Source organism: Oncorhynchus mykiss, chromosome 5, assembly GCF_013265735.2.
Source record: "Oncorhynchus mykiss isolate Arlee chromosome 5, USDA_OmykA_1.1, whole genome shotgun sequence".
Taxonomy (NCBI): domain Eukaryota; kingdom Metazoa; phylum Chordata; class Actinopteri; order Salmoniformes; family Salmonidae; genus Oncorhynchus; species Oncorhynchus mykiss.
Window position 1 is genome coordinate 73,412,090 of NC_048569.1, and position 13,235 is coordinate 73,425,324.

At 42.4% G+C, this 13,235-nt stretch overlaps 1 protein-coding gene across 3 annotated transcripts in view; it reads right to left on the minus strand.

Moving 5' to 3' along the window:
- Positions 1-9,594, minus strand: part of LOC110524526 (PR domain zinc finger protein 5) — a 51,245-nt gene extending 41,651 nt beyond the window's left edge. Inside the window, exons 1-7 of one of the 3 annotated variants that reach the window (XM_036978340.1) lie at positions 9,330-9,593; positions 8,393-8,476; positions 4,886-5,008; positions 3,586-3,754; positions 3,021-3,198; positions 2,671-2,769; positions 2,435-2,556 (exon numbers count right to left, since the gene is read on the minus strand). In XM_036978340.1, coding sequence (XP_036834235.1) covers positions 2,435-2,556; positions 2,671-2,769; positions 3,021-3,198; positions 3,586-3,754; positions 4,886-5,008; positions 8,393-8,476; positions 9,330-9,428 — 874 coding nt within the window. In that variant the 5' untranslated portion in view covers positions 9,429-9,593. Of the gene's footprint in view, positions 1-2,434; positions 2,557-2,670; positions 2,770-3,020; positions 3,199-3,585; positions 3,755-4,885; positions 5,009-7,151; positions 7,216-8,392; positions 8,477-9,329 lie in introns of those variants that run through there. The other 2 variants (XM_036978341.1, XM_036978342.1) reach the window with 2 other exon arrangements.
- Positions 9,595-13,235: the final 3,641 nt, after the last annotated feature.

Here is a 13,235-nt window from a genome sequence, read left to right on the forward strand (position 1 = left end):
TATGTTCTCTTCTGACTGTCGGGGGCAACCAAGATGTAACATAAACACGACAGGGTCACTAATGAAGGCTGTCTGCATCTATTGCCCACATATTGGTTAGATCAACGTTGTTTCCACATCATTTTGAATTTCTATGTCCCTCCATGCACCCTTTGTGACTTCTAGGAAGAGTCTAACACACTTAACCCCAACATTTCTCCAAGTTTTCACCATGATTGTAAATCCCTAGTTATTTTGTTGCTTAGACAAATTCATTTCTGAAGATGATTATTTATTTCATGTGATGAGTGATTCATTTACATCTGTCCCTCATTTTAAAGTCAACCCTGCTACACGAACTGAACTCTGAACTCTAAATATGATAAAACTTTTAATTTAAAAAAAGAAAACATGCAAGAAACATGGAAAATCTAAAAGTCAAATCATCATGTAAAAGCAGGTGAGCTGGTTCAACTCTGTTGGGCCATTTGCTGGTGTTTAGTGGAGTAAAACTGAGCAGGTCGAGCATAGCACGTCAACCATGTTACACAGAGATAGACAGGCTAGAACTGTTTTAAATATAAATAGTTTAGATATATTTTGTGAAGCTTGCATTCAATTGCCACTGCCTGTTGCACACAACAAGCTTCCATTCCCCCAGTCACAACGGGACTCATGGTTGATTTAAGGTTCACCCTGTTACGATCAACCCTGTTACCTTATTTGGCATTTAATAGGCACTTACTTTTGTAATTCATTTAATTTAACCTCGAAATGGGAAAACACATTTTTTATTAGGATAGCCATGTGCACTTTATAACAGAATGTTAACATTTTGTGAAATCAAATTTTTCTTTAGACCAAGTTACACTTCTCAAAAAGCACAGAATTGATTGAACGACCCATTTATTTACGAGTCATGTGTGCCACATTTATAGAGCCGACACCACATCCCTCTCACCTACACACTCCTATACTGACCAGACTGTTAAAAGATCAAAACAGATACTTGTTTCAAAACTCAAAAAAGAAACGTCCTCTCACTGTCAACTGCGTTTATTTTCAGAGAACTTAACGTGTAAATATTTGTATGAACATAAAAAGATTCAACAACTGAGACATAAACTGAACTATTTCCACAGACATGTGACTAACATAAATGGAAAGATGTGTCCCTGAACAAAAGTAACAATCAGTATCTGGTGTGGCCACCAGCTGCATTAAGTACTGCAGTGCATCTCCTCTTCATGGACTGCACCAGATTGACCAGTTCTTGCTGTGAGATGTTACCCCACTCTTCCACCAAGGCACCTGCAAGTTCCCTGACATTTCTGGGGGGAATGGCCCTAGTCCTCACCCTCCAATCCAACAGGTCCCAGACATGCTCAATGGGATTGAGATCCGGGCTCTTCGCTGGCCATGGCAGAAACCTGACATTCCTGTCTTGCAGGCAATCACGCACCGAACGAGCAGTATGGCTGGTGGCATTGTCATGCTGGAGGGTCATGTCAGGATGAGCCTGCAGGAAGGGTACCACATGAAGGAGGAGGATGTCTTCCCTGTAACGCACAGTGTAGAGATTGCCTGCAATGACAACATGCTCAGTCCGATGATGCTGTGACACACCACGACGGACCCTCCACCTCCAAATTGATCCCACTCCAGAGTACAGGCCTTGGTGTAACGATCATTCCTTTGACGATAAACACGAATCCGACCATCACCCCGGTGAGACAAACCTTTTTGCCAGTCCTGTCTGGTCCAGCAACGATGGATTTGTGCCCATAGGCGACGTTGTTGCCGGTGATGTCTGGTGAGGACCTGCCTTACAACAGGCCTACAAGCCCTCAGTCCAGCCTCTCTCAACCTATTGCGGACAGTCTGAGCACTGATGGAGGGATTGTGCGTTCCTGGTGTAACTCGGGCAGTTGTTGTTGCCATCCTGTACCTGTTCCGCAGGTGTGATGTTTGGATGTACTGATCCTGTGCAAGTGTTGTTACACGTGGTCTGCCACTGCGAGGATGATCAGCTGTCCATCCTGTCTCCCTGTAGCACTGTCTTAGGCGTCTCACAGTACGGACATAGCAATTTATTGCCTTGGCCACATCTGCAGTCCTCATGCCTCCTTGCAACATGCATAAGGCACGTTCACGCAGATGAGCAGGGACACTGGGCATCTTTCTTTTGGTGTTTTTCAGAGTCAGTAGAAGGGCCTCTTTAGTGTCCTACGTTTTCATAACTGTGACCTTAATTGCCTACCGTCTGTAAGCTGTTAGTGTCTTAAGGACCGTTCCACAGGTGCATGTTCATTCATTCAATTCAATGTTCATGTTCATTCAAATTATCTTTGAAAGACAGGGTCCTGAAAAAGGGACGTTTATTTTTTTGCTGAGTTTACTTCATCACCAGTGTGGACTATATGTCTGTATACATGTCTGTGAGACGGAGACCAACCTGTGTGGACGTTCCCTTTGTGTTTCTTCAGAGAGTCTTTGCTCTTGAACCTCTTCCCACAACTCTCAGCCTTACAGATGAACCTGGCGTCTCCTCTGCACGCCTCCTTGTGCTGGTCATAACTACACACACACAGAAAATACAGACACAGTCACTCAAATACACAGGAACAGATGGCAGCCCCTGTATACATATTATGCTAATGTGTATGTTCGTATCTAGTTATGTAAGCCTACCTGGACTCTGAGCTGAAGGTGATGTAGCAGAGGGAACACTGGTGGTGGGCTCTGGAAGAGTCTCCTGAAGGACCCAGGGTCTCCGCACAGTGCAGAACACTGAGGGCAAAATGAAGGAGGTATACAGAGTCAGATAGGAGTAGGCTATAAAGATATGAACAGCAATACTACTACATTTCCAGGTGTCCTACATCAGAAAACTAATAAAGAGGCTGATTCAGTTGTATGAAAATGTACTGAGTGTGTGCAAATCTGTCAGTTCCACTATATGATCCACTTGGTAGCATACTTCTGTGTAACTCAATAGAGTGTCAGGTAAGTAGAGTAGAGAGATGACGTAGGCTACACACTGGCGCTGCAGGGCTTGTTTGATGGGGAACTTCTTGCCACAGTTCCTGCACTTGTACTCCTTCTCCTCAGTACTGGGTCTCTGGTGGAGGCTCTGGAGGTGGGCTGCTAGGATCTCCTCGCTAGGGAAGCTGCTCTCACACAGCAGGCACGGGTGGTCCTCCTTCTTGATCACCAGCTCTGCACACATACAGTCATTATTACAAATAACACACACATGCAGCCGTATCAGCTGTGTGTGAGTATCAGCTGTGTGTGAGTATCAGCTGTGTGTGAGTATTAGCTGTGTGTGAGTATCAGCTGTGTGTGAGTATCAAGTATCAGCTGTGTGTGAGTATCAAGTATCAGCTGTGTGTGAGTATCAACTTTGTGTGAGTATCAGCTTTGTGTGAGTATCAGCTGTGTGTGAGTATCAGCTGTGTGTGAATATCAAGTATCAGCTGTGTGTGAGTGTAAGCTGTGTGTGAGTATAAGGTGTGTGCAAGCATTACATACTTCAAGCATAAACTGTTGGACTGACAAAACACTGTTTATGAAGGTTTAGGTAAAACTGTGTTAGGCATTTACCCATTTCAACAAGATGTTTGGCATCTTTGCTGTTTTCATCTTCATATTTGATGATTTCTTCTTCCTCCTCCTCTGACTCTTCCTCCATATCACTGTCCAGGTAGCCTATCAGCAGCTCTGTGTCTGTATCAATGTCGTCCACTGCCAGGTAGAAGATATTCTCTCCATCCTGAGAGATCAGAACCACAATCCCCATACCCCCCCCCCCCCCCCCACACACACACACACACACACACACACACACACAGAAAAAAGGAGTAGCTGAAGGTTGAACTCATTAAACCTAGACATTCATCTGCTGAGGCTTGATTAAGGTCGAAGGTCAAACACTCCAACTCCTAAACATGTCGTCATTAACTTCCACATCCTAAAGGTCACGGTCTAATCAAATCAAAGCGTCATTTTCTTTTGGATAAGGCATTTATAAATACACATATATATTAATTTAACAGAGAAACACAATAAATTAAACTTTTGATGTAACACAGATCTCTAACACACATGAATGACCTTTGAACAAGTGATCACTTTAGCACTGTGGCATTAATGACAGAACCTCAGCCAGAAGATCACAGGTTCTGTTCTACTTCCCTTCTAAATTCTCCCTTCTTCCACGTTTTTTATTTTTCCTCTAGCTGAGATATCCCAGGCCAAGCCCTGACTCATGTGTGTGTGTGTGTGTGTGTGTGTGTGTGTGTGTGTGTGTGTGTGTGTGTGTGTGTGTGTGTGTGTGTGTGTGTGTGTTCACGACTTTGGCCAATAGATCTGATTGTGTATGGGTTGTATGTGTTTGTGGGTTTATGGATATAATTAATCTGATCTTAATCACAGACTGACATGTTTTGTTACATTTCAATGTAAGGGATGCACAAAGCAGTAGAGAAGATTTTCATAATAAGTTCAGACACTTTGAGAGAGAGTTACTTACAGCTGTGAAAGACACCTCAACTCATACAGTCATCAGACAGAACCACCATCACATCTTCTTTTGATATGGCAGGCTTGATCAGTAACACATGGTGCAATCTTACAAGCTGTCTGCACAGGCAGACAAAACAAAAAAATCCACATTCCCCTTCATTTCACTCTCACTATCCATCTCAAATCACTCTCACTAACTTTCCCTCTCTTCTCTTCTAATCTTTCTCTCTGATGTCCATCTCTCTCTTTATTTCTCTCTCTCCTTCTCCCTCTCTCTCTCCCCTTCTCACTCAGAGATATGTGCTGATATCCAGCTCTATCTGTGTCTCTCCCTGTAGATACGTCTGAAGGTGTTACTATCTTCAGCGTGGGGCTGTACCTGGATTGCTGCCAGGTTCTTCTCCTCTTGTGATGGCGCCTGATGGACAAAACGCAGCCAGTTGGCATGGCGAGGGTTACTGGCATCCAAAACATAGAGCACATCGCCTTTATTACCTCGGACCTGAAACAGAAAACAGACATGCCTATCAAGAACATGAAATACTGTTGGCTGGAATTAACGTCTCCTTTCCATACAGACCGAGCTTCTTGATCTAGCTTTGTGTTCATCTGGAGATGCTGTTTTACAAACTAAATCACAGTTGCCATGAAAAACCCTGTGATATAAAACAATGTGGTTCTATCCAATATAACATGAAAGTTATAGATTACTAGATGATTATATAACACTGAGAAAGAATATAAAATGCAACATGCAACAATTTCAAAGATGTTACTGAGTTACAGTTCATATAAGGAAATCAGTCAATTTAAAAAAAATAATTAGGCACTATGGATTTCACATGACTGGGAATACAGATATGCATCTGTTGTTTAAAAAAGGGCAGGGGCGTGGATCAGAAAAACAATCAGTATCTGGTGTGACCACCATTTGCCTCATGCAGTGCGACACATCTCCTTCACATAGAGTTGATCAGGCTGTTGATAGTGGCCTGTGGAATGTTGTCCCACTCCTCTTCAGTGGCTGTGCGAAGTTGCTGGATATTGGTGGGAACTGGAACACGCTGTCGTAGACTTGGATCCAGAGCATCCCACACATCCTCAATGGGTGGTTGACATGTCTGGTGAGTATGCAGGCCATTGTGGAATTGTGTACAGATCCTTACGACATCCTTACGACATGGGGCCCAGCATTATCATGCTGAAACATGAGGTGATGACGATGGATTAATGGCACGACAATAGGCCTCAGGATCTCATCACGGTATCTCTGTGCATTCAAATTGCCATGGATAAAATGCAATTGTGTTTGTTTTCCGTAGCTTATGCCTGCCCATACCATTACCCCACCACCACCATGGGACACGATGTTCACAACATTGACATCGGCAAACACTCGCCCACACGACGCCATCTGCCCGGTACAGTTGAAACCGGGATTCAACCGTGAAGAGCACACTTCTCCAGAGTGCCAGTGGCCATCAAAGGTGAGCATTTGCCCACTGAAGTTGGTTACGATGCCGAACTGCAGTCAGGTCATGACCCTGGTGAAGACAACTGAGTTTGTAGATTCGGTTGTGCAAAACCACAGTTTCATCAGCTGTCATCTGAGACTATCAGGCAGGTGACAAAGCCGGATGTGGAGGTCCTGGGCTGGCCTAGTTACACATGGTCTGCGGTTGTGAGGCCGGTTGGACATACTGCCAAATTCTCTAAAATGACGTTGGAGGTAGATTATGGTAGAGAATTGAACATTACATTCTCTGGCAACAGCTCTGGTGGACATTCCTGCAGTCAGCATGCCAATTGCACGCTCCCTCAAAAGTTGAGACTGTGGCACATTGTGGAGTGTGACAAAACTGCACATTTTAGAGTGGCCTTTTATTGAACTCTGCACAGGGTGCACCTATGTAATGAGCATGCTGTTTAATCAGCTTCTTGATATGCCAAACCTGTCAGGTGGATGGATTCTCTTAGCAAAGGAGAAATGCTCACTAACAAGGATGTAAAAAAAATTGTGCACAATCTTTGAGAGAAATAAGCTTTTTGTGCATATGGAACATTTCTGGGATCTTTTATTTCAGCTCATGAAACCAGCACTTTAAATGCTGCATTTATATTTTTGTTCAGTGTATAATTTCAGACCACACCTGAATTCTTTATGGCTGACATATAATCAATTACTTGTACTTTTAACTACACAGAAAATAAACATCATCTCACTGATCTGAAATGTAATTAAACCTGTCCCTTATCTCAGATAAATTCAAAACCTCATGATGGGGATAAAACATAATTATAACAAAGGCACACGATGCGGGTGGAGTTTGCCAAACCAAGACTCATTACAAAAACAAGACTCTACAGTCAACATAAAATCAAAATAAAATTTGATTTGATTTGAACAAGTGTATGTGCATCAAACTAGCATCAAATTAAGCATCACCTGTGCTGTATCTGAACTGCCACAGAATTCATCTATTTACCCTTTCATTTCAATAGTAGGCCTACAACGAACATAAATATTATTTATTGTATTATGTAAAAGTAAGGTAGTCTGTTTTAGTATCACCTCGAACATCAGTCTGGTGTCTGTGCTGTGACTGTAGTGTTAAAGGACTGAAGGTAGTCTGTTTTAGTATCACCTCCCACATCAGTCTGGTGTCTGTGCTGTGACTGCAGTGTTAAAGGACTGAAGGTAGTCTGTTTTAGTATCACCTCCCACATCAGTCTGGTGTCTGTGCTGTGACTGCAGTGTTAAAGGACTGAAGGTAGTCTGTTTTAGTATCACCTCAAACATCAGTCTGGTGTCTGTGCTGTGACTGCAGTGTTAAAGGACTGAAGGTAGTCTGTTTTAGTATCACCTCCCACATCAGTCTGGTGTCTGTGCTGTGACTGCAGTGTTAAAGGACTGAAGGTAGTCTGTTTTAGTATCACCTCGAACATCAGTCTGGTGTCTGTGCTGTGACTGTAGTGTTAAAGGACTGAAGGTAGTCTGTTTTAGTATCACCTCGAACATCAGTCTGGTGTCTGTGCTGTGACTGCAGTGTTAAAGGACTGAAGGTAGTCTGTTTTAGTATCACCTCCCACATCAGTCTGGTGTCTGTGCTGTGACTGCAGTGTTAAAGGACTGAAGGTAGTCTGTTTTAGTATCACCTCCCACATCAGTCTGGTGTCTGTGCTGTGACTGTAGTGTTAAAGGACTGAAGGTAGTCTGTTTTAGTATCACCTCCCACATCAGTCTGGTGTCTGTGCTGTGACTGCAGTGTTAAAGGACTGAAGGTAGTCTGTTTTAGTATCACCTCGAACATCAGTCTGGTGTCTGTGCTGTGACTGTAGTGTTAAAGGACTGAAGGTAGTCTGTTTTAGTATCACCTCGAACATCAGTCTGGTGTCTGTGCTGTGACTGTAGTGTTAAAGGACTGAAGGTAGTCTGTTTTAGTATCACCTCCCACATCAGTCTGGTGTCTGTGCTGTGACTGTAGTGTTAAAGGACTGAAGGTAGTCTGTTTTAGTATCACCTCCCACATCAGTCTGGTGTCTGTGCTGTGACTGCAGTGTTAAAGGACTGAAGGTAGTCTGTTTTAGTATCACCTCCCACATCAGTCTGGTGTCTGTGCTGTGACTGCAGTGTTAAAGGACTGAAGGTAGTCTGTTTTAGTATCACCTCCCACATCAGTCTGGTGTCTGTGCTGTGACTGCAGTGTTAAAGGACTGAAGGTAGTCTGTTTTAGTATCACCTCCCACATCAGTCTGGTGTCTGTGCTGTGACTGCAGTGTTAAAGGACTGAAGGTAGTCTGTTTTAGTATCACCTCCCACATCAGTCTGGTGTCTGTGCTGTGACTGCAGTGTTAAAGGACTGAAGGTAGTCTGTTTTAGTATCACCTCCCACATCAGTCTGGTGTCTGTGCTCTCATCCAGCTCACTTGGTAGTTTCTTCTCTCCAGCAAAAGGGCCAAACTTTTCCCCCTTGTAGAAAACACACGTTGTCAGAATTTGAGGATACAAGATATTCATTTTCTTGTCTTTCTTTTTTACTAGAGGCATTTTCCATTTTGTCAGGGGCTATGTGAAGGCAATCAGATATAAATTGTGCGATGGAACAGATGCCAAACAGATGCCAAAATAATGTAGTAGTAAACATTGTAAAACAATATAGGACTATAGTATTATAATACATTGTCCATATTGTCCATGAATCCATCCTATGCGTTTGACTTTGGACCTACAAGTTGTAGTAGCCTAGTTCAAACACCCAACAAGAGGGGGTGTGGTCAAGATGTGCTCCTCGTGAATGAAGCATTCATGTTCAAAGTTTTGACCAATGTGAGATTGTAATGAATAACGTTTGGTAGCCTGGCCATGTGCAGTGTTTAATAGTGTTTAATAACTTTCAGTAAAAAGCATTGTTTGCACCATTTTCAACCACCATTGTTTGTAACATTGTCAAACTTGGTTACAATATTGTGTAATAGCCTATAATACTAGACACATTTTGAGTATGCAAGTTAAATTACAGCATAGGAAACGTACATTAGAAAGTGTTCAATATGTATCAACACGTGTTACTGTGTAACACACGAGAGTTGAGTTCTAAGTGAACATTGTTATGGAGTGAGCTAGTTACAGTATCTACGTGGCACTGCACCTCAGAGCAGCATTAAAGTAGGCTATGGCTTGAGATTTTGGGAGCGACTCGCAAAAAGAACCCAAAATACGAACAGAAAACTGCCTTTCTCCCATTCACCGAATGAGTTTTGCACGTTGGTACGTTTCTTCATGCCCAAAACATACAAAATTGTGCTGTCCAAAAAAACCAAACCTTTTTCACTTGTCTCGCCGTGTAAAGCCCGATTCCATCCTGGACATTAGATGATTTCAAAGAAAATCTATCTGGCACATACATTCCCAACATTGTCATTGCTCTGAGCGAATCCCTAATGTGATCATTAGAAACTATGCCAGCGGGGAAAGTAATGACTATTGTCTGTTTTCGCAAACACGAGAGTTTGCAGCGGGGTGTTCTCTGTAATTCGGTCCAGGTTAAATTTCCTCTCTTGCTGCACGACTAGCAGGCGTCCTGATTGGTTCAAAGTTTGTTACCAGAAGCTACATATTTTGTTAAGGATGCTCACGCACTTTGAAGTCCCTCTGTCCTCTAACTTTGGATGACGAACAGTAACCACAAACATATGCAAATCTAAAGTTGATCAGGTCTTTACATTGGTTCTTCTTATTATTATTTATTTATATATATTTTTTATATATCTTCAATGTGCCTATGTATATATACACTACCATTCAAAAGTTTGGGGTCACTTAGAAATGTCCTTGTTTTTTAAATAAAAGCACCAGTGTCAAGGTCAACAGTGAAGATGCGACTGCAGGATACTGGCCTTCTAGGCAGAGCCTTCTAGGCCAATGAAAATAAAAGATTAAGATGGGCAAAAGAACACAGACACTGGACAGAGGAACTCTGCCTAGAAGGCCAGCATCCCGTAGTGGTCTCTTCACTGTTGACGTTGAGACTGGTGTTTTGCGGGTACTATTTAATGAAGCTGCCAGTTGAGGACTTATGAGGTTTCTCAAGATAGACTCTCTAATGTACTTGTCCTATTGCTCAGTTGTGCACAGGGTAGTACACAGCGTGGTACGAGATCTTCAGTGTCTTGGCAATTTCTCACATGGAATAGCCTTCATTTCTCAGAACAAGAATAGACTGACGAGTTTCAGAAGAAAGTTCTTTGTTTCTGGCCATTTTGAGTCCGTAATCAAACCCACAAATGCTGATGCTCCAGATACTCAACTAGTCTAAAGAAGGCCAGTTTTATTGCTTCTTTAATCAGGACAACAGTTTTCAGCTGTGCTAACATAATTGCGAAAGGGTTTTCTAATGATCAATTAGCTTTTTAAAATTATAAACTTGGATTAGCTAACACAACGTGCCATTGGAACACAGGAGTGATGGTTGCTGATAATGGGCCTCTATATGCCTATGTAGATATTCCACTTAAAAAATCTGCCCTTTCCAGCTACAATAGTAATTTACAACATTTAACAATGTCTACACTGTATTTCTGATCAATTTGATGTTATTTTAAATGGACAACAAATGTGCTTTTCTTTCAAAAACAAGAACATTTCTAAGTGACCCCAAACTTTTGAAAGGTAGTGTATTGATATAGTGTATTGATATATACTAGTCCTGTCAAATATATATATATATATACAGTGTATTGTATGCCTATTTGACAGGACTAGTTGAAAGCTTTACTACATTTCCACCATGACATTGCTTTTATCTATGATTAATTCAGATAATTAAATAACATACTGTCATAAACAGTCACTGCAGCCGATGGCAGCGACACTGAACAATGCATTAGAGCACCAGCTGTTCCGGACAACTGAGTGATCTCGCTCTCTATAGTCAATGTGAGTAAAACCTTTAAACAGGTTAAGATTCACGGATTACCAGGACGTGTTTTCAGAGCATGTGCTGACCAGTTGGCAAGTGTCTTCACTGACATTTTCAACTTCTCCCTGACCCAGTCTGTAATACCTACATGTTTCAAGCAGAACACCATAATTCCTGTGCCCAAGAACGCCAAGGTAACCTGTCTAAAAGACTATCGCCCCGTAGCACTCACATATGTAGCCATGAAATGCTTTGAAAAGCTGGTCATGGCTCACATCAACACCATCATCCCAGACACCCTGGACCCTCTTCAATTCATATACTGCCTCAACAGATCCACAGATGACGCAATCTCTATTGCACTGCACATTGCCTTCTTCCACCTGGACAAAAGGAATGACTGCGTGTCCACACACGACGCCAACACCATCATTACGTTTGCTGACGACATGTCGGTGGTAAGCCTGATCACAGATGCAGATGAGACAACCTTTAGGAAGGATGTCAGTGACCTGGCAGTGTGGTGCCAGGACAACAACCTCTCCCTTAGCATCAGCAAGACAAAGGGGCTGATCATGGACTACAGGAAACAGAGGGCCAATCCCGCCCCCATCCACATTGACAGGGCTATAGTGGAGCGGGTTGAAAGCTTCAAGTTCCTAGATGTCAACATCACTAAGGAATTAACATGGTCCACACATATCAACACAGTTGTGAAGAAGGCATGACAATGGCACTTCCCCCTCAAGAAGCAGATCCTCAAAACGTTCTACAGCTGCACCATTGAGAGCACCTTGACTGGCTACATCACCGCTTGGTATGGCAACTGCTTGGCATCCAACCGTAAGGCACTACAGAGGTTAGTGTGTACGACACAGTACTTCACTGGGGCCGAGCTCCCTGCCATCCAGGATCTCTATACCAGGCTGTGTCAGAGGAAGGCCGTAACAATTGTCAAAGACTCCAGTCACCCATGTCATAGACTTCTCTATCTGCCACTGCAAGCGGTACCAATGCACTAAGTCTGGAACCAACAGGACCCTGAACAGCTTCCACCCTCAAATCATAAGACTGCTAAATAGTTAACCAAATAGCTACCTGGACTACCTGCATTGACACCCTTGTTCCCTCCTTTGACGCATCACATACACTTCTGCTAGGCTAATTGGCTTGACCTACTGTACCAAACTAGCTTACCTGGGTATGGTTTGGGTCATGCCTCTGTGACAGTTATAATGACAGTTTTATGAACCCCTTATGATACAAGCTAAAAGTAATATCAGTTACTGCTGTAGGGCCAACACTGAGCAAAATCAGCAATTGTGTTTCCACTGCTTTAAAATACCCTCTCAAGGAACTATGGTATTCTGATCCAATTGCTGTCCCCATAATCCCTATATTGCTTCTGTATGTGCAAGTGTGTGTGCGTGCATATGCGCTTGTGCGTGTGCACAATAATATGATGACTTTGCTATCCTTAGATAAACATATCCCACTGGGAACAGTTCAACATTTGGTTTTGATTTACATTTGGTTGAGTTGTCAAATAATGTGAATTCAATGTGAAATCCCCCCCCCAACATTCACCATATCATTGGATTTAGGTTAAAAGTTGGGTGAAAAAAATACAAAATTCAGTTTTCAACATTGATTCAACATCATCACATTACATTTTTTGTTGTTGAAATTATGTAGAAACAATGTTGATTAAACCAGTTTCTACCCAGTGGGATTGCACTTTTTTGGTTGAAGATCTCATGTACCTCCTAACCGCAAATCAAATCAAATTGTATTGGTCGTGTACACGTATTTTGCAGATGTTATCACAGGTGCAGCGAAATGCTTGTGTTTCTAGCTCCAACATTGCAGTTATACCTAACAATACAGAACAATACACACATATACACAACATTTAAAGAAAATAATTCCGAATTTAGAAACATCAGGACGAGCAATGTCGGAGTCCGGAATGTAAAAATATATATAGGTATGTGATGGTGTGTATAGACATGATGGACAGTATATGACTAGTAAAGGTGAGTACAGCATTAGTTAAATAGGATGAGCCTTGACTAGGATACGTTATGTGCATATGAACTGGGTAAAACATGATGTAAACATTATTAAAGTGACAGTATTCAATGACTATGTACATAGGGCAGCAATCTCTAAGGTGTAGGGTTTAGTACTAGGTGGTAGCCAGCTAGTAACAGTGTTTGTTTAAAGTTCAAGGCAGGGTACTAGGCGAAGGCTGGCTAGTGGTGACTATTTTACAATCTGATGGCCAGGAGATAGAAGCAGTTTTCCAGT